The following is a 26,397-nucleotide window of genomic DNA, read 5'->3' as shown; positions in this document are numbered from 1 at the left end:
GAATGAGTGTGTCACACGACAAATCATAGAAACAATCATTACCCATAATCACGTAGGCCTCCTTGGCATCCAGAGAAGAATTAGAAAAGTTGCTTTGAAAGTCAAAGACATAAAGTCATAGAGCTGAAAGGAATCTCAGAAGCCATTTAAGTGAAGCTCTTCATTTTACAGAAGAGGAAACTGAGGCCCATGGCAGTGGGGGACTGGCTAAGTGGTCTGCCCAAGGTCACACAGAAACTAAGAGTCAGATTTGAACCCAGGTCCTCCAACTTCTGAGCCAGTGTTCTCTCCTGTGTGACCTCCCACTTCCCTGGTGTCTCTGTATTCGAAGGTGATGGACAGGTCCCAGGTTCTTGTGGAGAAGAGGAATTCATGCCTTTACTGACAAAAGACAATATTCATATATTTGTTCATTCAACAGATCTTTATTGAATAAATGTTTTGTGCTCAGCTCTGTGCTAGGCACAAGGGGAGTGAACATACAAAATAAGTAAGCTGATTCCTGCCCTGGAGGAGCTTCCAGTCTACTTAGGAAGATAACAGACCCAGGAGCCCAGAATAGCTAAATAACAACCCAAAGGAATCTATACTAAGGACAAGGGTCTGGTATACACAGTAGATGATCCACAAGTCCCATGGAGCAAGGCATCCCATATATAGGTTGGAGTGCTCTGGGAAGGGTTCCCAGAGAAGGGGACACTCAAGCTGCTAATTGAGGCAGTGGTAGGATTGCTTGAGGCAGGGAGAAGAGAGGAGAGAAATTGGGAGCACAGTAATGGGGAAGATTCAGACCGAGGAGTGAAATAATGGACTTCCAGACATCACTTTGCTCCACTGGGCAATGGAACACAGCCACCTCCTCACTTCAGTGATGCCTGTGAAGAAGGGAGAAGGATAGAGTTGAATAGAGAGGGGATCTGAGTCCCTCCATGGCTTCCCACTTCTGTCAAGGAAAGTCACAGGCTCATAGGGTAAGTGCTGGAAGAGACAGAAGCCATCCAGTCTAAACCCTAATCCTCTCTGAGTTCCACCCAATTTCTGACCTCCTCTTCCTCTCAGACTAGGACCATCTTTTCTTTGGTCTGGGTAAGATGCCATGATGGTACTGTCCCTGTCAGAGGCAGCTCTTCCATGAAGTCATGGTAATCCCATTCAAGTCTCTTAGCCTGCCAAAGCCTCCATTTCCTGCTCCTTAAAATGAAATGATTTAACTAGATAATCTCTCCAAGGTCCCTTCCAACTCTTCTTTGATTTCAGTCCTTCTCTGTGGCTTCCACAGAGAGAAGCATCACCTTTGGAGATCACACTTTCCTTCTAAATCTTTCTGATCAATATTAACAAAAGATTCATTGATTTTGTTAAATTTTTTCTGGTTTTTTAAAATAGACTTTATTTTCTGTTTTATCTATTTCTCCTCTAATTTTCAGAGTTTCCTTTTTTACTTTGTTGTTGTTCAGTCATCAGTCACATCTGACCCTGTTTGAGGTTTTCTTCGCAAAGAGACTGAAGAAGTGTGCTAGTCACACCAGCTCATTTGACAGATGAGGAAACTGAGGCAAACAGGGTTCAATGATTTGCCCAGGGTCACACAGCTAGTAAGTATCTCAGGCCCAATTTGAACTAGGTCTTCTGGACTATAGACTTGTTTTTTATCCACTGTGCCAGTTCAGTTTTACTTATTTTGGATTTATTTGTTCACCTAATTTTTAAAATTCCAGATTTAGCTCCTTTGCCTATTTTGTTCATGAAACTTTGTAGAGAGATATTTTTTCCTCAAAAGATTGTTTTAGCTGCATCCCAGAAATTTTTGGTATATTGTGTCATCATCATCATTTTCTTTTTCCAAATACAAAAATTTATTGGTATATTTTGCTTATGTATCACCAACATTTCCCAGGGTATCTCTCTCTCTCCCTTTCCCAGAGAATCATCCCTTATAATATGAGTGAGAGAGAGAGGGAGAGGGAGAGAGAGAGAGAGAGAGAGAGAGAGAGAGAGAGAGAGAGAGAGAGAGAGAGAGAGAGAATAAAAAGTTCAACAAAACTAATCAATATACTAAAAAACCTAAGCATATTTTTTTCAAAACTTGTTCTTTCTCACAATATTATTAAGTATTACCTGGATTTATTCTTGACATACACATTATTCAGAACAACAATATTAAGTCATTTTTCTTTTGTTCTCTGTATTTTGTACTATGAACTGTCCAAGAGATACTTCATATTTCTGGTTTGTTTGGTTTTTTTTAACATTGATTTATTAATTCTTAATGCCCTGGTACATGGTCTATGTACATGTGGTCCTAAGAGACGGAACCAAAATCTTTGGAGGAGAAACAGAATTTAGTTCTCTTGGCCAATTCTGTGGTCTTTTGTTTGTTTGTTTTATTTCTCTTCTATTTTTAACAATTTCCTCTTTGAAATTTACTCTCCAGCCCCAGAACAGTGTCCAGACTCCATGTTTCTCCTGGCTGTTTGGCAAATGTCACAAGGATAAGAAATCCCTCCTTCTCACCTTTCCTCTCCCTGATACTCAGAAGATGTGTGTTCTAACTTTCACTAGAATCTAACTAACTGAAGGTGTGACTTTGGATGTATCATTTCATTTTCTCTGTGCCTCAGTTTCTTCCTCTGAAAATAAAGAGTTTAAGCTACATAGCCTCTCACAAACTTTCCACTTCTAAATCCATGATCTGACAACTAAGAAGGTCTCTCTCAGCTTTGACATTCCAGGGTTCTCTCACCTCAACAGGAAAAGGTGGAAACCGGAATTTGTCAGAGTCCTCCTTCTTCAGACGCTTGATCAAGCAGGACCGGCGGTGGGAGAAGGTCTCAAAACTCTTCTTACCATGATAAGAGCCCATGCCACTGTCACCTACAAGAGAGCCAGAAAATTCATGTGTGTTTGTAAGGCTTGGACAGGCAGCTCACTCTGTCTCTGCATTGCACACATCTCCTTTTCTGCCCCTCCCTCTCTTCTCCATTATCTTCCCATCTTCTTCCACATCTACCCTGTCTTCTCCTTTTCCTGCTATATCTCAGTGGAGGCTCTATTCCTTTTCTGCCCCCTCATTGGGGAGTGGCCAAGTGAAATAATGATAATGATAATGATAACAATCACTTCTATAACTCCCTTTGAGGTCTGTAATGGCTTTTACACAGGTGACCTCATTTGATTTGATTTGCGCCATAAGCCAGGGAGGTGGTGCCATCACCCTAAATGGGAATGTGGCTTCTTATCTATTTTTGTTGCGGGTCCTATGTCTGGGCCAGATATGTCATATTCCCTTGGGTCAGGAAGAAGAACAATGAATGGGCAGGAGTTAGAGAGGTCTGGGACTCACCTACACCACCAAAGGGTAGAGTGTGGACACCAACGTGGGCCAGCACATCATTGGCAGTCACACCTCCACTGGAAGTCTCTGCAATCATCTTCTTGATGACCTAGAAGACAGCACCAAGATTCATTTATAAAATGGACCAGAGGAGCAGAGCCAAGAAGGCAGAGTAGAAAGATGCATACACTTTAGCACTTCCTCCACAGCCCACAAAATAGCTGTAAAAAATTACTCTCAACAAATTCTAGAGCAGCAGGAGCCACAGAACAACAGAGTGAAAGAGGTTTCCAGCCAAAGGTAACCTAAAAGGCCCACAGGAAAGGTCTATCTCTGAGCAGAGTGGCACTGGGAAGAACAGGACTTGAACAGGCCTTGGGGGCAGATTTCCCAGCAGGGAAGGTCCCAGATCCCTCAACCCACAAAGCAACAAAAAAAGCTCTAAAGGTCACTATGGGAGGGCTTTCCCAGCTGGGAGAGAGGGGAATGGGGTTCCCCCAGCACTGGCCCCAGGCAGTGGCAGCAGCAGGTGGCAGGTTAGTACACAGAAGTAGCATGGGTCCATTGTCCAGGCAGCTCAGCTTAAAGCCTGTGGGGGAATTGAGCAGCTGATCTGAACCTCAGCCCTCAGTGGCAGCCCCACCCCCACCCAAAGCGCCTGGGGGAAGAGAGCACCTGATCTGCACCTCAGCCCTCAGTAGCATCCTCGCCTTCAACCAAAGGCCCTGGAGGAGTTGAGCAGCTGATCTGAATCTCAGCCTTGAGCACAATACTGAGGAGAGGAGGAGCACTAGGACCCTTCTCTTGACAAAGGATTCAGAAGTCAATTAACTGTCTGGGAAAATGCCCAAAAAAAGGGAAAAAAATAAGACCACAGAAGATTACTTTCTTGGTGAACAGGTGTCTCCTTCCATCCTTTCAGATGAGGAAGAACAAGGCATACTGTCAGAGGAAGGCAAGGCCTCTGCCTCCAGAACCTCCAAAATGAATATTAAATGGGCTCAGGCCATAGAAGAGCTTGATAAATGTATCCGCAGCCTGCTAAAGGAGAACCAAAAAAGAATGCTGAGAAAAATAACACTTTTAAAAAGAGGCTACCTCAACTGGAAAAAGAGGTCCAAAAAGCCAATGAGGAGAAAGAGGCTTTTAAAAGCAGAATTAGCCAAATGGAAAAGAAGGTTTAAAAACTCACTAAACAAAATAGCTCTTTAAAAGAAAGAATCAAGTTCAGGGAAGCGAAAGACTACAAGATAAACCAAGAAGTTAGAAAACAAAACCAAAAGTTTAAAAAAATAGAAGGAAATATGAAACATCTCACTGGAAAAACAACTGACCTGGAAAATAGATCCAGAAGGGACAATTTAAAAATTATGGGATTATCTGAAAGCCATGATCAAAAAAAGAGCCTAGACATTATCTTCCATGACATTATCAAGGAAAACTATCCTGATATTCTAGAACCAGAGGGCAAAATAAATATTGAAAGAATCCACCGATCACCTCCTGAAAGAGACCCGAAAAGACAAACTACTAGGAATATTGTGGCTAAATTTCAGAGTTCCCAGATCAAAGAGAAAATAATGCAAGCAGCTAGAAAAAAACAATTTGAGTATTATGGAAATACAAACAGGATAACATAGGATCTTGAAGCTTCAACATTAAGGGATCAAAGGGCATGGAATAGGATATTCCAGAAGTCAAAGGAACTGGGATTAAAACCAAGAATCACCTATCCCACAAAACTATGTATTATACTTCAAGGGAATAAATGGTCATTCAGTGATATAGAGGACTTTCAAGCAATCATGATGAAAAGACCAGAACTGAATAGAAAATTTGACTTTCAAACATAAGAATCAAGAGAAGCTTGAAAAGGTAAGCAGGAAAGAGAAATCATAAAAGACTTTCTAAAGCTGGATTGTTTACATTCCTACTTGGAAAGATAATATTTGCAACTCTTGAGACTTTTCTCAGTGTTTGGGTAGATGGAAGGATTATACACACACACACACACACACACACACACACACACACACACATATAGAAGGAGAGTAAGGGGTGAGTTGAATCAGAAGAGATGATATCCTTAAAAAAAAGAAAAGAAAAATTAAGGGGTGAGGGAGGAAAATATTGGGAGGAGAAAGGGAGAAATGGAATGGGGTAGGCTATAACTCATAAAAGAGATAAGAAAAATCTTGTTCACTGGAGGAGAAAAGGGAAAAGGTGAGAGGGGAAAAGTGAAGCTTACCCTCTTCACATATGGCTTAAGGAGGGAATAACATGCTCACTAAATTTGGTATGAAAATCCATCTTACACTATAGGAAAGTAGGGAAGGAGGGGACAAGTGGGGTGAGGGGGATGATAGAAAGGATGGCAAAGGAGAGAAGGGAGTAACTAGAAATAAGGGAAGGGATAAGGTCAAATGAGGGAATAAAAAAGAGATGGTAGGATAGAGGACAATATAGCTAGTAATACATAACATGATTATTATGGAAGTCTTTTGCAAAATGACACATATATGGTCTGTATTGAATTGCTTGCATTCTCAGTGGCAATGAATAGGGAGGGAGGGAGGGAGGGAGGGAGAAAAGTTGGAATTCAAAATATTAGAAAGGAATGTTGAGAATTATTATTGCATATAACTGGGAAATAAGAAACACAGGTAATGGGTATAGAAATTTATCTTGTCCTACAAGCAAAGAGAGAAGATGAAGGCAAGGAAAGGGTAGGGTGTGATAGAAGGGAGGCTACTTTGAGGGAAGGTATCAGAATGCAAGGTATTATGGGGTAGGGGAGGGGAGAGATGGGGAGAAAAATTGGAACTCAAAATTTTATGGAAATGAATGTTGAAATATAAAAATAAATAAATAAATACCAAAAAAATTAACCAGAGAGCCTCAAAGGCTCTTTCTACTTCTAGTTCTAGGACCTAGTCTGGCCAGCAAAGGGGCCATGGCTGTAGGTTTGGAACAGTGAGAGAGTGTGGTCCAATGGGAAGACCACTAGATTTGGAGTCTGACAACCTGGGTTTCAAATTCTTACTGTTTCAAATTAGCTCTGTGACCTTGGACAAGTCCCCTCCCCTCTCTGACTCACCCTTGTAAGATTCTTTGTAGCTATGACCTTCCATATCTGATGAGCTCCCAGACAACCCACACTGGCTTAGGATGTTTGAGGACAGACTAACTCAGAGCTTCTAAGGACAAGAGAGAACAATTCCCTACCAGAAAGAAGAGAAGGGTTAGCCAAGCCAGTTTGTCTTTTGTCCAGAGTCACACTCTCTCCTGGATGGCAGAGGCTGCCCCTCCAAAAGGAGGACAGGTTCACAAACAGCATGGCAGATTGGAAAGTATGCTGAATTTGGAGACAGAAGACCTGAGTTCAAATTTAGGGACCTCTACTTAGTACCTTGGTACTATCTCTGACACTCAGTTTCCCAAAACATAAAATGAGATATTGGATTGGAAGACCTCTTTGAGCTCTAGTCTTAAGATCCTGTGATTCCAGGTGAGGGAAGCTGGTGACCTACCCAGGAGTTCAGATTCTGGGGGGGTTCTAATTCTAAGAATTAGAAGTTAAAGCTAGGACTAAGAGCCCAAGTAAAGTAACGGGGAATACATTGTTTGGAGTCAGAGGAAAGGGGTCCAAGTCTACCATCAGCCAATGGAAAGGCTACTGGATTTACAAGTGAAGGGGCATGAGTTGGAATCCCAGCTCTGCCAAATACTGTGCTAAACAATTTACAGATTTTATCTCATTAAATACTCACAACAACCCTGTGAGGGTGGTACTATTATTTTCCCTACTTGGTGACAGAGGTAAATGACTTACCCAGGGTCACACAGGTAGGTCTGATTCAAACTCAGGTCTTCCTTACTCCAGCTCCCATGCCCTATCCACTGCACCACCTAGCTGTCCAAGGCTTATAAGAATCCAGTATTCCCTTTATTACACAGCTCTGTCTTCAATGCCCCACAAGACTGGAATAGTACTTAATTCTTTAGATAACTCTTAGGTCCCAGGTGCTCTAGACAGAGCATTTGACTTTGGTTTGTGGAAAGGGAACCTTGGCAGCCTGAGTGAGTGTATTGGGGGGGAGATGAGCAGCACAGAGAGGTCAGGGTCAGGTTCCCTAGTACTGATTACCTGGTCATTATTAGAAAACACATAGAGAGCAAGGGGCTTTGGTCGTTCGTTGATGAGTTGGATAGCTTCATCCAGGCTCTTCACACAGACGATAGGAAGAACAGGCCCAAAGATTTCTTCCTGCATCACCTGAGACCTTGGGTCAACATCAGTGAGAATGGTTGGGGCTGCAAAGACCAAGAAACAAAGTAGGTGATAAAGTAAGAAATCTGAGGGTGGCTCATTCTTAACTCATGCACAGCCCACCCATACACACCCAGCCAGCTAGCCTTTGAAAGCACCTTCTCAACCAATAATCAATTGAAGAGTGTGGCAGAATGGATAGACAATCAGAAAGATTGTCTAATCAGAAAGACTGCTCCCTCTGCCACATGCTGCTGGTTTGGTGACCCTGAGCAAGTCACTGAACTTCTCAGTGACTTAGTCACTCAATCAACTAGCTATTATTAAGTATGTGCCAGGCACTGAGCTTTGTACTGGGGGTACAAAGAAAGGGGAAAAAACCCAAGTCATGCCCTACAGGAGCTCACAATCCAGGGGGGAGACCCAGACAAATGACCATGCCTCCTGGAAGGCAGGAACTCTCTTTTGCCCCGTTTTGTGCACTTAGTATGATGCCTGGCACATAGTAGGGGCTTTATAAATTGTTATTGTGTTATATTTGAACTTCATGGGAACAATATCTAAACAGAATAAATTGGAGGAAATCTCAGAGGGAAGGTACTAAGATGAAGGAAGACTAGGGAAGTGCTCTTGCAGAAGGTGGGATTTTAGCTGAGACTTCAAGGAATCCCAGAGGTGGAGAAGAGGAGGAAGAGCATTCCAGGCAGCCAGGGAAAATGCTCAGAGGTCAGAAGTGGGTATCATGACTGTAAGGAAGGGAGTGGCCCTGAATGGAGGAGGACAAAGAAAGAGGAAGGTGTAAGAAGCCTGCCAGGGTATGCTGTGCCAGGCCCTCTCCAAACTGATGCCACAGAGAGAGCTGTGAACAATCCCAGATGGTGTCCCAGACAGCCTTCCAGCATTCCCCAACATCTGTCCATCTGTTGGTGGATTCTGAGATGACCCTGATAACAAGGCAGGTGGCCAACTGGGCACTGGGGGATCCTTCATTTTTTTCCATCTCCCTGGCAGCAACAGCATCAAACAAATCTGACTGGGGGAACCCACAGGGAATGCTCTGGAGACCTCAAGTCAATGGGGACAACTTTGAAAACAAACAAAAAAAGTGACCCATAAAAGAGGTTGTTCCATGGATTTCTTGTGGCCTGAGTTGAGTATCAGAGCTGAGGCACCTTGGGCCCACCCTTTTGCCCACAGAGAGAGAAGCAAAGTCTAGGGGAAACATCTCCACCTACCCTCCTCTCCAGTCCTGAATGAATTAAAGAAATCAAGTGCAAAGCATAGGCAGCCAACAACTCTGGTTAAGGGTCTCACGCTGGGGGTACACATGCCAATACTAAGGGTCCATCTGGGATAGGAAGAGGGGGAAAGGGCATCAGGGTGCAAAGCAGAAGGACAAAGTACTTCAAGTCAAAGGAAGTGGAGTGGCCTGGCTCTAAAATCTGTCCCCTCTGTGACCTTAGACAATACATTCCCTCTCTCTGGGCCTCAGTTTCCTTCTCTGTAAATTGAGAGGGCTGGGAAGACAGGGAAGCATGTTGGAAATTTCAAGCCCTGGATTCAGAATCACTAATCCTATGTGGTTCCTCCTCTTGAAAAAGACCAAGAGGGGTGAGACCTGAGCCAGAGGGAATTGGCTCTACTGGGCAGGGAGGTTCAAGGGATAGCTCTGCACTCCCTGTCCATGCCCTCAGTGTGATCAGCCTCCAGATTCCCAAACAGGTTTTTGTTCCTTCTGTCTCATTCCTGCCATGGTGGTGGGTTGGGGGCACGAAGGCACTGCTTCTTGAGGAAACTGGAGAGACCTGAAGGCATGTGTTTATGCAACCCAGCCTTCCTTCCTTTTCCTCCTGTCTACTTCTCACCCCTAAACCCCACCTTGGGGGAAGCAATGCACAAAATGAGAGTCAAAAAGGAAAAAATTCAATATTAAAAATGCTCCCAGGGGAGCTAGGTGGCACAGTGGATAGAGAACTAGCCCTGGAGTCAAGAGGACCTGAGTTCAAATTTGGCCTAGGATGCTTACCAGCTGCATGACCTTCGGCTGCATGATGTCATTGCCTCAGAAAAAAAAAGAAAGAGAAAAAGAATGCCCTCATAAGAAAGAACTAACAAAGAGACATGTCTCCTCATAGAATGTAAGCTTCTTGAAGGCAGAAATCAGATTGGTTTCTATGCTTGCCACATGGGCACAGAAACAAGGAACAGACTTGTGATTTCCTTGGTTTGGGGAATTCCTCCCAGGGGAGGAAATTCCCTCTCCTACCCTCTGGGTAATTATAGTCTTAGAAAATCACTGAGAAAAATAAGAGGTTAATTGAGTTGCCCCAGGGCGCACCAACAATATTCAGGTCTTCCTGGTTGCAAGGGCAACTCTCCCTCCATAACACCTTGATGCTGGAAGTAGGTAAATAAATGATTGCCTGATGAATTGAAATGTTGAGTTGGAATAGGGGAACACTGATTGAGTTAGTCAAGCATTGAGATAGATGGCAGAGAGAGAGAGAGAGAGAGAGAGAGAGAGAGAGAGAGAGAGAGAGAGCACTTTTCTGGATGTCTTATATCAGCCCTGCCCATGTCTTTGCAATACTTAGGTCCCTTATCAGACAATTAAGTAACACCACACCCAGTTTCCAGGCCATCTGAAGGGGCACAGAAATCTAATCTAATCCATTTGCACTGAACTTTGGTGCCAAAGTCATCCTTTGTATCAACTTGTCCTGGCCCCTCCTGAAAACCTGCCTTGGCCTTAAGAAAAAGGAGATTCCAAGACTGAAGGAAAATAAAATAACAAAAACAAAACCCTGTTGATTCTCTAAGGACTCAACTAAATGTTTACTCTTTCAGCTCCCTCCCTCCCATCCTGCCCAAAGCCACATTCACTGGGTGAGGGGTAGAATAGGACAGGCCTGGGGGTAATAACACCAAGGACCACACTGGGAGGAGGATCAGGCTGCCCCATCTCAGCTCCACTCAACACAGTCAGTCAAAAGACATTTGTTAAATACCTACCTAAATGCTACTAGTTGATAAACACAAACTCTCCTCCTTCACACTAAAGGGAAAGGGACAGACGGTGGCAACTCACCTATATAGCAAGAGGCCTCATCTCCATTCCCTCCATATGCCACCTTCTGTCCCTCAATTAAGCTCATCACTCTTTTGAAGTGGCGGCTGTTGACCATTCTTCCATAGTCACGAGAACTTTTGGCATCATCTCCATAGAATTCCTTTGGAAAAGACACACACTGTTAAAAGAGTTTATGACAAAAGGCACAGAAAATCATTTTTTAAATATTTCAGGCACAAAAACCATTTCCTAAAACTCTAAGTTGTAGAGGGGGCCCTGACTTGCATTGATAGAGAGTGTTCACTCACCTGGAGTATTCTTCTACCCAATGAAATCACAGATCCAGGCACCATCCCTATTCACAGGATGTGAGTTCCTTGAAAGCAGGAACTGACTGTCAGAGGTTTTCTATTTGTTTCCCCAGTGTTTAGCACACTATTTGGCACATTGTAGGCACTTAGTGAATACTTTCTATCTCATTCATTCATTTTTTCATTCATGGAATAGTTACGTGGCTATGGACCCAATTTCAGAGGATGTCTGCAGCTAAAAAGAATAAGTGATTTGAAGGATTTAGAGCTGAAAAGAATTTTACAGGCTTGAATGGAATGAAGTTAGTGAAGACTTCTCAGTGGTTAACAAAAGGCCTTTAGTAGATGGTTAGGCCTAAGTTTCTATTTCCCAGAAATTATATGCCTTTTGGGAATACGAAACTTAAACCCCCTCCTCCTTGGGTTGCCATAACACAACCCCTCCTTGGGTTACCACGTCAACATCTACATCAACATAATGCCTATTGGTTATTCCATTGCTACTTTGCCCCCTATTTACAGAGTAGACAGCCAAGTTTAGATTGTGAGTCTGCCTCCTAGCCAATGGGAGTAAAAGGCCAGCAGGGTGGGATCTGTGTTAGGGCTATATAATCTCTATATTTGCCTTGTGTAATTGCCTCACTCTCCTGATTACTTATCAGAGAGGAGATGTCCTTTCTTGTGAGATCATAAGAAAATCTTACTGCTTTGCTTATACCTTGAGAAGTCTCTGATTTTTGAGTTGATGGTCTCTGACCCACACAGGATTCTTAAAGAAGTGAATTCAGGGATGGCCCCCTTAATTAAAAAAAACAAACAGAGAGACAAAGACCTTCAGGGCTGCTGCCAAAAGAAAAACAATTACTATTTACATTCACTCTGAGCCAGGAGGGCCCAAAAAAATTGCCATTCAGTGATGCTTAGGCAGGGACCTATTGTCCAATCTATGAACTCCAGAGGTAATTGACTTCAAAGTTTGATCTTTGAGAAAGGAATCTCACTAGCGAACTTCAAGTGAACTAGGCAGACTTCTGCCATCAAAATTTACTTTTCTTTGGAAAGGAGAGGATAGGGAAAGAGAGAGGGAGAGGAATGATGACGTCTTTCCCTCCCCCATCATATTGCCTTTGTAGCCACAACACCCAGCACTGTGTCTGATACAGAGTAGGTACTTAATAAATGCCTGCTGTTTGGTTGATTATGAGAAATTACAACTGTGAAGAATTCAGAGAAGCATACAAAAACTTATGTGAACTGATGCAGAGTGAGTGCTAAGGAAAACCAGGAAATAACAAACAGTGATTATGACAGTACAACAGACAAGAACAGGGGCAGCTAAGTGGCACAGTAGATGGAGCACCAACCCTCGAGTTAGGAAGACATGAGCTCAAATCTGGACTCAGACATTACCAGTGTAGTGTGACCCTGGGGCAAGTCACTTAACCCTGTTTGCCTTAGCTTCCTCATCTGTAAAATGAAGGTCATAATAGTATCTGTATCTCAGAGCTGTTGTAACAGATGTAATTATAATGACCAGACTTGGCTTTTCTCTTGGAGGAGATTTGAGAAGATGGATGATCCTCCTTCCCTGACAAGGATATCCCTAATTCCTGGGGTCAGAACTCCTGGCTTCCCTCTGGATCTAGTTCCTACACCATCTCCTTCTGGCACCCTCTGGCTGCTAATGCCTTCCCCACTAAAGTTACCTTCTTTTTGGAGGCAGCTTGCTGGAAAGAGTACTGGGCCGAGATTCACGAAGACCTGACTTTGGACTGAAATCCATACTTAGACATCTAATAGTTGAATGACCTTGGGCAAGTCACTTAACTTTCCTCAACTGTAAAATTGAGATAATACAGCACCTTCCTCACATCATTTGTAAGGTGCCTGACACATAATAGTTGTTTAATAAATGCTTCCACTATGTTGTGCCAAATTTTACATGTATAATGGCTACCGTATTGCTGGCCTTCTCAATGGGTGGGGGAAGGACTGGAGGGAGAGATAAGACTTTAGAACTCAAAATTTTTAAAAAGAATGTTTTTTTTAAAAGCTCCCATTCATTTTGTGTCTTGTATGTACTTCTTTCTTTCCATGTTCTACTCTGTTAGAATGTTAAGGACAACAGATGGTTTTTTACCTTTCTTCCTCTCCCCAACATTTGGCACAGGGCCTAGCACCAAGGAGGTGGTAGGCAGGGGATATAGAGGACATCCATCCCTTCTGAGAGCACACACCCATAGTCATGCCTTTTCTGTACTCCCACCATTCTGAGGGTCTGGGAGGCGGGCACAAGTGACATCATGATCCCCCGACTCACCTTCAGGACTTTTTTAATCTTCTCCACCACTTGGCCTTGCAGAGAAGGATCACAGAGGATGTAGTCTGGAGCCACACAAGTCTGGCCACTGTTCAAGAACTTGCCCCAGGTGATACGTCTGGAGGAAAATAAATTCCAAAAAAATCAAGAACATTTCCACCATGAATAATGAACAGGGATGCTGTGTGTCTTTCATTTGCTGGGAATGTTGGAAGAAATACAACTCTCACTTCTTGAGAACACAATCTAGCCCTGGTTACTGAAAAATAATCTTCCATGTCCTGCTTGGTTTTCTATTCCCAGGGTAGGGGCCCTTTGCCCCATCAGCACCTGTAGGATATAGCACACAGCACCTCTCCCTCCCCCAGTTCATGAGGATGGCAACTGGAACAGAAGTCCTAGTGGCATCTTCCAGATGGGGTAAGATTGGAACCCAAAGCAAGAGGATCATGGGAGAGGACTGAATTTGCATGGAATATGCAGTTTGTGTCTCACCCACATCAAGACAACTGGTAAAAAAGAGCAATATTCAGGAGGCCAGTTATTCAATGATCATGGCACTAGTTGCACCATTTGCCTCAACAGAAATGGTAGAACTTGACAGTTGGGTTAATAACATTGGTTTAATAATAGTAATAATAAACAGTTGGTTTAATAATTAAATAATGATGCTAACACACACGCAGAACTTGTGGAATCTGCCCACTGCTCTCTCACATATATAGGATAATTGGGGTCATCTGCACCCTGGTCATGCAACTGAATCAAAAACAAAGTGTCCCATGTGGTGCCATGTATGGATATCACAGACTTCTAGGACTGAGGACCAGAAGGGACAGTTCCATCACTGCACAAAAGAGAAAACGAGGTTCAGAGGGGATGAAGTGACTTGCCCAAGGTCACATACATTATAAGGAGCAATGCCAGTCCTTCTTGACTTCAAACTCAACATTTTCTACCACACTGCAGTTGTCTCAATCTATGACTCTGCACACCACCATTAGATAAATACTCCTCCCTGGCTACACCTTCCTTTTGTGTTGTCTCTTCCTATTAGAACATAAGCTCATTGAGCACAAGGATTGGCTTCACTTTTGTTATTGTATCCCCAGTACAAAGCATGGTGCTTGACATTGACTATCTACTACTTCTTCATTCATTCATTCATTCATTCATTCAGTGATATGATGATTCAAGGAGCTCCTTGGGCCTCTTCCAGCTCCCACAGTCTCTAGTGGTCTGGGATTCTCTGACATCCAGTCTCACCTGCAGGCAATGTCAAGGTCACAGTCTTTGTCAATGTAACAAGGACTCTTCCCTCCCAATTCCAGGGTCACTGGGGTCAGGTGCTTGGCTGCAGCTGTCATGACAATCTTGCCCACTCCTGTGCTCCCAGTATAGAGGATATGATCAAATTTCTCCTTGAGCAATTCTGTGGTCTCAGGAATACCACCATTAATGACTGGAAACAGGTCCTGCCATGAAAACAGATTGAGGAGAAGAGTCAGAAAACACTCTCTGTCTTGAGGCTCAGGAGGTCCAGTAGGGAAAGCCCTAGAGTTGGCACCAAATGGCGTCCAAGGTCCCTGCCAGCTCCAAATCTGTTTCCCTAGGATGCCTTGGCTGGAATACTATCACTTCTACAGCACACCCTCTAAGAGTCTCATCATCATCCAAGACTACATCAGCCTTAATACTGAAACTTCTGATGAGAGGACAGAGTGATGAACTCCTGCCAAAACTTCTGTTTGAGGAGGGTACCGGGCCAGTCATCTATTCATTTCCCACTCAGTTAGACTGCTTTGGATTTCTCCATCATGCCCCAGTGCTGGCTATCTTCTTCTCCCCATCCCCCAAGTCCTGCCTTTTTAGCAGGCTGAATGTTTTATCCTCCTATTAATCTGCAAATTCACTGAAGGAGAGAGTTCTGAATTTATGATTCATCTTTCTTCTAACACCTAGAACACTTTGCTGCAACACTTAGCACTTTGTTGAACGTAAAGGAATAAAATTGAATGGTTGTGGACCATTCTACAGAAGTATTGGGGTGGAGTAGGTTGGGTAGGAGGAGGAGGTAGGGAATCGCTGGTTCTGGGCCCCGGAGCTCCCATTGTTATGTCTACTAGGTGGAAAATGTAGCAGAATGAAGGAGAATAATGAGCCCTAAGTTTCTTTCCTTCTCCCAGCCCTCTCCTTTACTAATAGGAAGAGCAAAGATGGAAGGATAGGGCTTGGTGAGGGGGAAAGAATACTCAACTGGGAGTCAGGGGCGATTGCTTAGCCGTGTGATCTCAGACAAATCACTTCCTCTCCCTGGGACTCAATTTTCTGCTCTATAAAATGCCTGGAATATAAGACAATGTCTGGAAGAGATCTTAGGCATCATCTTTACAGAGAAATAACTGAAGCCCAGACTAATTACTTAATTAGCCTGTGGTTACAGAGATAACATGTTATAGGTGAGGGATTTGCCAATTCAAGAAAAGCCCCACCAAGTGTTTAAACTGACTTGGGAGGCACAAAGTATAGATAAGAGTCCCTCACCTCCAGTTCTTACAAACTAGGAAGAGCAGAGGAGACAGTCGGGGTCCCTCAGTTCTGCAAGAATCACTTTGTCCCTCGCCTCCAGTTCTGCCCATGTGACTGCCAAGGTCCCATTCTTTCCTATACAGAGAACTTTGGGGCTGAGACTCACCTTGTCCAGGTACTGAGGGATCAGTGTGGCCAGCAGGATGGCTGTTTTCTCACTCAACTCAGAAGGCTTGAGGACCACAGCGTTGCCTACAGGATAGAAGAAAATACCCCTTCACCCAGAGTGTCACACGAGACTCCTACACCCCATGAAGGAAAGGGCATAGTATTCTCTTAGCTTCTTCAAATCAAGCTGTAACCAGCACAGGGCAAATTCATCATTTGGCAGCTCTGAGGGAGAAAGGTGCAGGCTTCCTTCCCATGGTGAACACCATTCTATTCCCCAGGTTTCTGGTTTTCTCCTGACCTGAGCCTGCTGGCTCAGAGATCAGAGACCATACCAGACCACACAGACATCAGCATGTCTGTATGCATGTGCACAGACACTCACAAGCTTGTGCCACATCCATCTAATGCTTGGCTATGGTTTGCTCAGACCTAGATCTTGTCCTCCAACCCTGACCAAACCCCTATTCTGACCACAATCTCCCAACTCAGACCATGAGCCCCAATCTTTTCCCTATATCTCATTTCTTTTGAAAGATAAAGGGATAGTTAAAATTGTTGGAGGTGTAAGCTCAGTTCCATGTGGACAGTCTCGGGCGGGTAAAGGTGAGGACTTCTAAACCTTAGAGTTCTCATGAGGCCCCCCAGGGAACAGCAGGGAATTGAGGTGTGAAACCAGGCTATCTCGTGCATTTCCACCTCTTCCCCATGGGAAACGTGCTGGGAGAGAGCATCCCCGCCCTCGAGATTGGCCCGGATCTGAGCACACCTATTGTTGTCTAACAGGCACGGTATTCAGGTGCAAACTATGCGGCAGGAGAGCTTAAGTAGGGTCAGGAAAGCCTGAAGGTGCTCTTAGCGCTGAGGGGCCCTTAGAGGACAGAAGGCCCCTCTTCCTTCTCTCCTCTCTTCGCTCTTCCCTCTCCCCTCTCTCCCCCTCTTCCATTCTCCCATTCTCCCATTCTCCCACTTCCAGTCTCTTACTGAAAGATATTTGCCTCCTTGTGAGATTCCTCGCTCCCCAGGAAGAGTTCCCCCTGCACATGTAACCAAGACCCTGAATAAAGCCTAACCCTTGTTCGACTCTGGAAAGTCTCTTCTCTCATACGTTTATCCGGTTTGGCCAGCCGAAGACCTGCGATAGGTAAGGTAAGACTCGGGTAGCCCTCAGGCCTCTAGGCCTGGCATAAAATAATTTCTATACTCCCTACTAAGTGCCAGGCACTGTGCTAAGCCCTTTACAATCGTTATCTCATCTCATTGGTCATCACGACATCCCTAACAGCTAGGTTTCATTATTATTATATCCATATTATAGAAGAGCAAGCTGAAGCCAACAGGGGTCATTACTTGTCCAGGGTCACACAGCTAGTAAGTGTCTGAGGCCAGATTTGAATTCAAGGCTTCCTGACTCCAGGCCCTTCACTCTAACCACTGAATCACCTCAATAGTTGGGGATGAAAGAAAGGGGTCACAGTCTAAATGAGAGAAGACAAAGCTAACAGGGTGATATAGAATGTGGTTAATAATAATAATGTTGACCCTTTGGTCATAAGTTTAAATCGTGTCTCTCCTTCTCTACCTGTAAAACGGGAGACTTAGAAAGAATTGAAAGGTGCAGACCATCCTCCTTTGAGAGCCTAACAAACAGACCTAGAAGGCTCAAACCACTTGTCCAAGGACATATTTCTAATAACCAGATTTGAAATCAGATTCTAGAATCCAACTCTGGCTCAGCTACTTAAAGTCTGAGTGACTTAAACCAACCACTGTCTTATCTGAGATTCAGTCTCCTTATCTTCAAAATAAGGGGCTGGACAGTCATGGTGACCTAGGAGGTCCTTTCCAATTTTAAATCTTTGCTCTTAAAACTGCTGAGCAAGTGATCAGCCAGTAACCAAGCTGGATGGTCTCCTAAAACATTTAGGATGCTAGATAAGACTACAGATGAATTCGAACCCAAGAACTGAGTTACAGCATCCAGCTTGACCATGAAGCTTATGGCAGTTTGACTGATCTGGCCAGTTCTCTTAGTGAAGGAATCCAGTGAACTATCCTGAGGTTATTTCTAGAGAACATTACTAAAATCCACTATTAAGAGTCCCTCTTCCTTCCAGGACAAAACACAAGATATGGAGTGTAAGACCAGGATCTTTTGCTGGTTTTCTGGATTGAGTTTTAGCCAATCAGATGCACACATGTGGGCTCTAGTCAATCAGATGCTGAGTAGAACTGTACATAAAGAGAGTTGGCATTGAGAAAGCAGATGTGAAGAGAGCCAGTGATAAAGTGGTAAGAAGAAAACTGAGGAGACATCTCAGAACTGGGAGGAGACCTCTGATGGCAGAGACTTGTTGAAGGAGCCTCCTAACTTGAAAAGCGAAATAGAGTTGTGGGGCAGAAACCTGCCCATGGGAAGGAGGCTTAAGCCCCTTATGAGAGCTGTTATCACAGAACCTCGGAACTGTGGAGGTGAATTGAGATGATGGCCCTGATGGTGTCTGTCAATATTGTCACTGCCCTGTTGAGCTTTGTTTTCCCAGAGGTAGAAGCTACAGAGTGGAGCAGTCCCTATGAGCTGAGACATGGAGCAGGAGCTGCCTACATGTGAATCCAGGTGAGAGGCAGGAGGGGTCAGCCAACAGAGGATGAGTCAGGGGACCTGGAAGTCAACCTCAAGTTATGGTGAAAGAGAATTTCACTTGGACACTCGGTATTGATTAGAGATCCTGCTATAAATGTTATGTTTTACTTTTTGGAACAATGTTTAGTTTATTGCTGAACAGAGAGTTCATTGTACTATGCAATTAGATCCTTGAAATAATTCACAGCAGCAGTCCTCAAGCATGCTGCCCTGATTGGCTTTACATGGACTCACAGGACTTGAGTTCAAATCACTCAACCTCTCTGGTCCTCAGTTCCTCCTTTGTAAAATTGGCTAGATGGACTCTGAGAGCCTTTCCAGCTGTAAAACTGAAAGCCTCCCTATCATCCAGAAGAAAAACGTTTTCCTCACCTGCAGCAATGGCGCCCACCAATGGCTGGACCATCAGAATGAAGGGGTAATTCCAGGCCCCTATGATCAGAACCACACCCAGAGGTTCTGAGTGGATGTAGGGCTGTTCATCCTTTGTGTTATCATTCTTCTCCACAGGCTCATCTGGGATCCACTGGGGAAGATGGGTGAGTGCATACTTGACCTCTTCCAAGGCATAGATGCACTCTTCATAGAGTGCAGACCACTTACTCTGTAATGATAATGGTATTCTGGTTGACATCACAGTCTCTAAACCTCAGATCCCAGCTACCCCAACCTTCTTATTTTACACAATGATGGAATGGAGACCAAGGGAGGTGAAGGGATTGGCCCATCATCACACAGGGCACAATTACCAATGGCAGGGCTCAAACCCAGGTCTTCAGATTATAGACATTGTAACATTTTACCAAAAGATACCAGAATGCCCTCTCCCAAATTAGAGGCAGACAGCCAAGACAAAAACCCCTGAGAAGATTGCCTGTCTGTTGACAAGCCCCCTGAATGCCCTCTCTTTGTTAGCTAGGTCATGGCTCCTAACCACAAAGTCCCAGGAATAGATATCAACTATGTACAGCAGGTTATGAAGGGGCCTGTGAAGGTAGTGGGCTATCACTGCATGATAGGAAAACACGATTACAGTCATTGGGACAAGTCACTTGCTTTGGTCTCCTGTAAACTGGGGGCGGGGAGGGGGGCAGACTAGAGTATTCTGAAGTCTCTCCTAGCTCTACTCTTGGTTGGTTGGATGGAGGCTGGAAGACCACCCATAAGCCCAGGAAGCCAACATTTCTGAGTGCCCTCCTTGCTCCAGCTACAGTGAATCTATGCCTGCATTTGACTGCCCTCCCCTCTACAAGGTACAATCATGTCTCTCTCAAACCCTCCCCTCTGCTCAGGCCAAGCCCCAATCTGGGTTCATTCTGGTCCCCACTTCTTTGCTCTATTTCCTTTCTGTGTGGAATCCCCTTCCCACTCCTCTCCTGCCCCATTCTTTTGAGTCCTACCCTCCCTCACCCACTTCAGAGTCATCCCAAATTATTTCCCCCTACACTCTTCCCTCCATTCTGAATTTGCCCTGAAAGTCTACGCCCCTACCAGTGACAGAGCACTTTACCCCATGGCCTTGTATTTAGAGGGTCATAGGATTTCCAGCTGGAAGGGACCATTCTTTGAGTGTAAACTTTCTTTCCCTAGTTTAACACTAAGCTCTTTGAGGGCAGATGTGGCTTGCCCCTATCCCTCTGGAATATCTCATAGTCCTTCATATGAACTCCTGTTCAAGGCTGGACTCATGGACTGAATCACTACCTTGTGGAGATCAGCATACAGGGCTGCAACAATTTCATCTTCTCTCTCTTTCATCATCCTTTGGAGGTTTTCCAGCTGCTGGATCCGGAACTTCAAGGGCCGGGTTTTGCCAGAGTTGAAGGCAGCCCTGGCCCGCTTCACGGTCTCACTGATCTTACTCATGATCTCTGAGAAAACAGAAACATAATAGAGAGAGAGGGATTTTTATAAAATGAAAATGGTCATCTTTTCCATTCAGTTCAATCCAACAAACACTTCTCAGGAGGCTGTTATACACCAGGACCTGTATCAAATATTGGGATGTAAAGACAAAAACCAATAGCTAGTGCCTGACCTCAAGAGACTTATATTCTACTGAGGGTCTACAATATGTACAAAGATGGGTAAAAACAAAGTAATTTCGAGAGTGAGGAACACTAACAACTGGGAAAGGCCAGGTGTGGGAGGTGGCCACTGAGCTGTGATTTCATGGGAGCTACCCAAAGACATGGAGGTGAGGAAGGAGGGCATACTAGGGGTAAGGAAGAGCATGTGCAAATGCATGGAGGTGGGAAATAAGATAGCATGAATAGGGAACAGGTTGTAGGGGAGTTGGATTGAAACATAGAGTATAAGATGGCTTCCTGACCCCAAATCCAAAGCTCTCTCTCCTATTCCAAGGAGTATCTCAGAACAAGAAGGCAAGGCATGATCTGAACACCGATCTTGTAACTCCCAATCCAGGCTACATTCTAATATACCACATTAAAAAGAGCCAGTCCGATCTCCTTGTTTCTAGAATAAAAGACTGAAACCCAGAGAGGTGAAGCAATTTGTCCCAGATCACACAGCAAGTGTGATCTCTGCTCTCTGTCTGAGGCACTTTCTACCAGGTCATTGCCTCTTTCAGACCATCAACTAGAAAAGCTTAAGGAGAGACCCACATCCCTCCCTCAACATGTACATGCGCATGTCCATCCATGCCATCTACATGTGAAGGGAGACTCTTCAGAGAGAGGACAATGTTGAACTGAAAAGAATGCCTAATTGTGGGAATCCAGGCAAGGTGACAGTGAGTGGGGAAGAACTTTGAGGATGGGTCACCTTAGGATACTGCATCCTTGACATGGTTGCCCACTCTGATGCTTGCTGGCTGTGTGACCTTGGACAAGTCACTTCAATTCTCTATGATTCATATTTCCACATATCTAAAATGGGAACAATGTCACGCTAACATTATCTCTATCACAACATTATCGTGACACTAAAGTGCCAGAGAAATGGGACTTAATTGAAGGGCTCAATGGCAGAGGGTCAGAGATTGCTGAGAATCCCAGAACTGTGACCTCCCTTCCCAAGTTTTTCTTCCTCCTCTTTCTGTCTGCGAATCAGCAAGCACACTCTTATTCTTCAGGTGCGCAGAAGACAGTCAAGGGGTTGGGTTATCATATTATCCCACTCACTTTGGGGCCCAACAGGCCCAGCAGAAGATAGACCTTTACAAGAGTGAGAAAATGTGGTGGATGTAGGGCCAGAAGTCTTGAGTTCTAGTCCTCACCCTGAGTATAGTAACTTTTTTAAGTCCAGGAATCAAAAATTTTATCTCCTGTAAGATCAGCTTGAAGCTCAAACTGTGAAATTTTTTATTATTATTAGGAGCATAGCTTTTAAGTGAGAGGAAAACATAAGATTCTGAATTTAGAGCTAAAAGGATACTTCAAATCCATCCCTCTTATTTTATAGATAAGGAAACCAAGGCCCAGAAGAGAAGAATGACTTTCCCAAAGTTAAGCAGATAATAAGAGGCAGAGACAGGCTTTGAACCTGGGTCCTCTGATGCCAAACCCAGTTCTATACATCTCAGTGCTACACTGAGAAAACTCTGAGAAAACAAACAAAGTGGTTGGGATCAAGCTATGAGGCCGTTGCTTTCGAAACAATAAATTATTTGTAACTAAATCCAACTGTGTTTGTTTTTCAAAACTAGTTTGGTCTGGTAGAGATAAAAGCTATGTGAACGCTGGAAATTAGAGTCAACAAATGAGAAAATCAGCTAACTCAAAAGTACAGTTTCTATGTATCCCTGGAGCTAAAAAGTTCTCCATTGACTTAAATCAGAAATGCTTTTTGCACAACTTGAAGTGGACATCTCGTAGACATCTCCAACTGAGCTCATTATTAGCCATCTGCCTTGCTCCTAACTTGCCTATTCTGTGGAGAGCACCACCATCCTTCCAGTGACTTGGTATCCCAAACTTATAGTCACCCTGGACTCCTCATTCTCTCCCTCTCACCCTTCACATCCAATCAGTTGCTAAATCTGTCGATTTTATCTTTGTAATAATTTTCATAAACATCCCCTTCTTTCCTTTGACACTGCCACCACTCTTGTGTGGGCACAGACTGCACACTGGTAAGTCTTCTTTTCTCCCTATGCCAGTTCATTCTCCACTGAGCTATCAAAGAGATCTTGGAGCATCTGTCTGACCAAGTCAGCCTTTTATTCTATAAAATCCAGTGACTTTCTATTACCTTCCAAAATCTACTGTTTGGCTTTCAAAGCCCTTCCTGATCTGCCCTCTTCCTGCCTTTCTAGTCTTACACTTTAAAATACCCCCCATAGCATCTTTGATCGGGGAATCGGGCTCCCTTGTGTTCCTTACACATGGTGGATGGCTCCATCCATCCTCACTTGTCATCCCCTATGCCTGCAATTCTCTCCTTGCCTCTCTTTCTTAGCTTCCTTTGTTTGATATTTTAGTTAGAGGTTAATTGAAAAGAGATATTCCCTTTGACCCAGCAATATCGCTACTAGGACTGTATCCCCAAGAGATCATAAAAATGGGAAAGGGTCCCACATGTACAAAAATATTTATAGCAGCACTCTTTGTAGTTGCCAAAAACTGGAAATCAAGGGGATGCCCATCAGTTGAGGAATGGCTGAATAAGTTGTGGTATATGAATGTAATGGAGTACTATTGTGCTCTAAGAAATGATGAACAAGAAGACTTCAGAGAGGCCTGGAAGGACTTATATGATCTGATGCTGAGAGAAAGGAGCAGAACCAGGAGAACTTTGTGCACAACAATGACCACAGTGTGTGAGAGTTTTTTCTGGTAGACTTGGAACTTCGTAATAACGCAAGAACTTAAAAAAAAAAAATCCCAATGGTTTTCTAAGGCAAAACACCTTCCACACTCAGAGAAAGAACTATGGAATTCATTTGTAGAATGTAGCAGATCTTGTTTGTATATGTGTGTGTGTGTGTGTGTGTGTGTGTATGCGTGTATTATGTTTTGATTTGTTATATGATTTCTTCCATTTATTTTAGTTTGGGTATACAGAGTTGCTATAGTGAAAACGTATTCAATAGGAAAGTATATGTAGATCATATATAAAACTGTATGGCGTCTTGGGGAGGGAGAGGGGTGGTGGGGGTTAGGCAGGGGGGCAAAAATATAAGCTTTTTGATAGTAATTGTAGAACATTAAAAAATAAACAAATAAATTAATTTTAAAAAAGAAATATCAAAAACAAAAAAAAGAGATATTGTTTTCCATTCAATTTTTGAAACTCCCTTCAAATCTATCCACAACCATTTGGCACTCCATGGACTCTAGGTTAAGAACCCTGGAACTAAATGGTCTCCCACATACCTGCCAAAAAACGAATTGATTTCCTCAAACTTAAGATGGAAGGGGTGGTTTCCACCCATTCTTACCTTGGTGGTGTTCAGGTTTAAATATAGTTGTAATGAATCCAATACTCTCTCTGAAAGTACATCCTCAAAAGGCTGTGCATTTTTAGAGGCACTGAGTTTCAAAAGTCTCATAAAAAATGAGATACTGGGCTGGGAGGGGAGGTTAGAGCAAGAGATAAGAAAAAAAACAATAACTGCGTTCTGAGCTGGGGTGACTTCTTCTGCTTTCCAATGGCCTCTCTACAGCGGTACCCAGATGTCATTTCAAAAGAAAGCAGCAGGTCTATATTCCTACACTGATGGAAACCACAATGCTCCCTACCACACTACCACTTCCCATGCTAATACCCTGCCATGGCTGATTTGGAATATGAGAAATAAGAAATGTGGGGAAGGCAGGGCAGGGCAAAAGTGTGGCACTTTAATTTTTTGTCTTTGGCTTATCTTATTACTGTTTTAATTAAATGCCTCTTACTGATGGTTTCATATATGCAACCAATTACTTTGGTATGGGAGAAAATATATTGGATGTATCTGTTAGGGGTCTGGCTCAAAGGTACACTGTTGTATTAGAGTCCTAACAATCTTTCACATTTTCATGACACTTTTTGCTTTTAAAAGCATCTTTATATTTTTTTATCTCATTTGATTATACATAAAGCTCTAGGACATAGCCATATCAGAGATGATCGTTCCCATTTTACACTTGGGGGAAAGTGAGTCTAAGTGACAAGTAGGATAACGGCATTATGGAATCAAAGCTGAAAGAGTACTAGGAGATCACTTAATCCAACCTCATCCTTCATTTTTTACTAGAGGAAGCCAAGGCCCAGAGAGGGGAAGTTGACCCAGTGATGGACTTAGGACTAGAACCTAAAATTCCAGGGCTGTTTTTGACTAAAACATTTCTTTCTAGGGACTAGGTTGCATTCTACTAAAAAACATGAAAACAACTATAAGCACCACAACAGCAAACCAACAAGAGGGAACTTTTGCCCTCCTCATTCTCTTCTTCTCAATCATGATTCCAAAGAGGAAATATACCAGAAATATACCAACAAACCAGCCCCCCATCCATGCTTTCCACCTGGACCATTGAGACCCATCCATGATAAGAGGGATGCTAGAAGCCAGATATTCTAGCCTTCTTATTTCACATATGAAGAATCTGAGGCAGAGAAAGGGAAAGAAGTCTCCTCAAAGTCACACCTCTAGGCAGTGGCAGGATTGGGAAGAGCATCCAGGAATCCTGACCCCTGGGCCAGACTTCTTTCCATTAGAGCTCCAACCCTGGCATGTTTCTCATGGCTGTGCGTGAAGATCTTGACAACTGCGCAAATGGTGACATCCTGGGCAGTGGGGGTGGGGTGTGCCAACTTCCCACAGAAATCTTACCAATGGGCACAGAGCCAGCACAAGACCATAGTGGGGAAACACACCCTTCCCCTACTCTTCCCCCTCACTGGGGAAGGAAGCAGCCACCCATCCCAGCTCTAACCATCAATCCACTTGTATTGTAAAGCACCTACTATGTACCAGGTGGTAAAGGGGGTAGAGTACTAGGCTTGCAATCAGGAAGACTCATCTTCATGAGTTCAAGTCTGACCTCAGACACTTACTAGCTGGGTGACCTATTTGCCTCAATTTTCATCTGTAAAAATGAGCTGGAGAAGGAAATAGCAAGCCACTCCAGTATCTTTGCCAAGGAAAACGCAAATGGGGTCGCAGAGTCAGACACAACTGAAATGACTGAACAATACTATGGGCCAGGCACTTGTAATACAGAGACATAAAACAGCCCTTACCTTCAAGGGACTTACATTCTATTGGGAGACAGAATACAGACTATATAAGAATATACAAAATGAGTGCAATGTTTTTTTGGTTGTTTATTTGTTTTGGTTAGAAGACACCAGCAGCCCTGTGGACTGCTTTTCTTCATTAGCATGATTCCACCCAAGTTGGTCAGACTGCTAGGACACTACCTGAGCAGGTGAGATCAGCAAGGGATACCAACATTAGGGTACCCTGGGTGCCTCATTTGCCATACCTCTAAATCCTTCTCCTAGACCAAAATTTCCCCCTGTGGTTCTACTTTCCAGAACATACCAATAAGGTACATAAGAAAAAGAGAAATAAATCCATCTGCTGCCCACAGACCACCAAGGATCTACTAGCTCCCAGAATAAATTGTGTTCCACAAATCATAGGGTAGCTGAAAGACCTCTAGCTAAAAGAGACCTTCAAGCCACCTCGTCCAACTTCCTCATTTTACAGAGGAGGAAACTGAAGTCCAGGGAGGTTAAGCAACTTCAGAGCATGGGATCTTAGATTCAGAATTATAAGGATCCACTTAGCCTAAGCCTGT

The 26,397-nt window shown here is 43.7% G+C and overlaps 1 protein-coding gene across 1 annotated transcript; it reads right to left on the bottom strand.

Annotated features, from left to right (window-relative positions):
* Positions 1–439: 439 nt before the first annotated feature.
* LOC140523462 (aldehyde dehydrogenase, dimeric NADP-preferring-like) lies at positions 440–20,513 on the bottom strand. The gene is made up of 10 exons (XM_072638325.1): positions 20,351–20,513; positions 19,019–19,250; positions 16,001–16,086; positions 14,572–14,780; positions 13,306–13,423; positions 10,693–10,834; positions 7,482–7,648; positions 3,344–3,443; positions 2,744–2,874; positions 440–875 (listed from the first exon to the last, which is right to left on the bottom strand). Exons 1-10 carry the CDS (start codon positions 20,510–20,512, stop codon positions 861–863), a joined length of 1,362 nt encoding a protein of 453 aa, XP_072494426.1. The 5' UTR covers position 20,513; the 3' UTR covers positions 440–860.
* Positions 20,514–26,397: the final 5,884 nt, after the last annotated feature.

The sequence above is a fragment of the Notamacropus eugenii genome, chromosome 2 (assembly GCF_028372415.1).
Source record: "Notamacropus eugenii isolate mMacEug1 chromosome 2, mMacEug1.pri_v2, whole genome shotgun sequence".
In the NCBI taxonomy this organism is placed as follows: Eukaryota; Metazoa; Chordata; class Mammalia; order Diprotodontia; family Macropodidae; genus Notamacropus; species Notamacropus eugenii.
The sequence above is the reverse complement of the archived record's forward strand: the minus strand, read 5'-3'. Positions and strand labels throughout refer to the sequence as shown.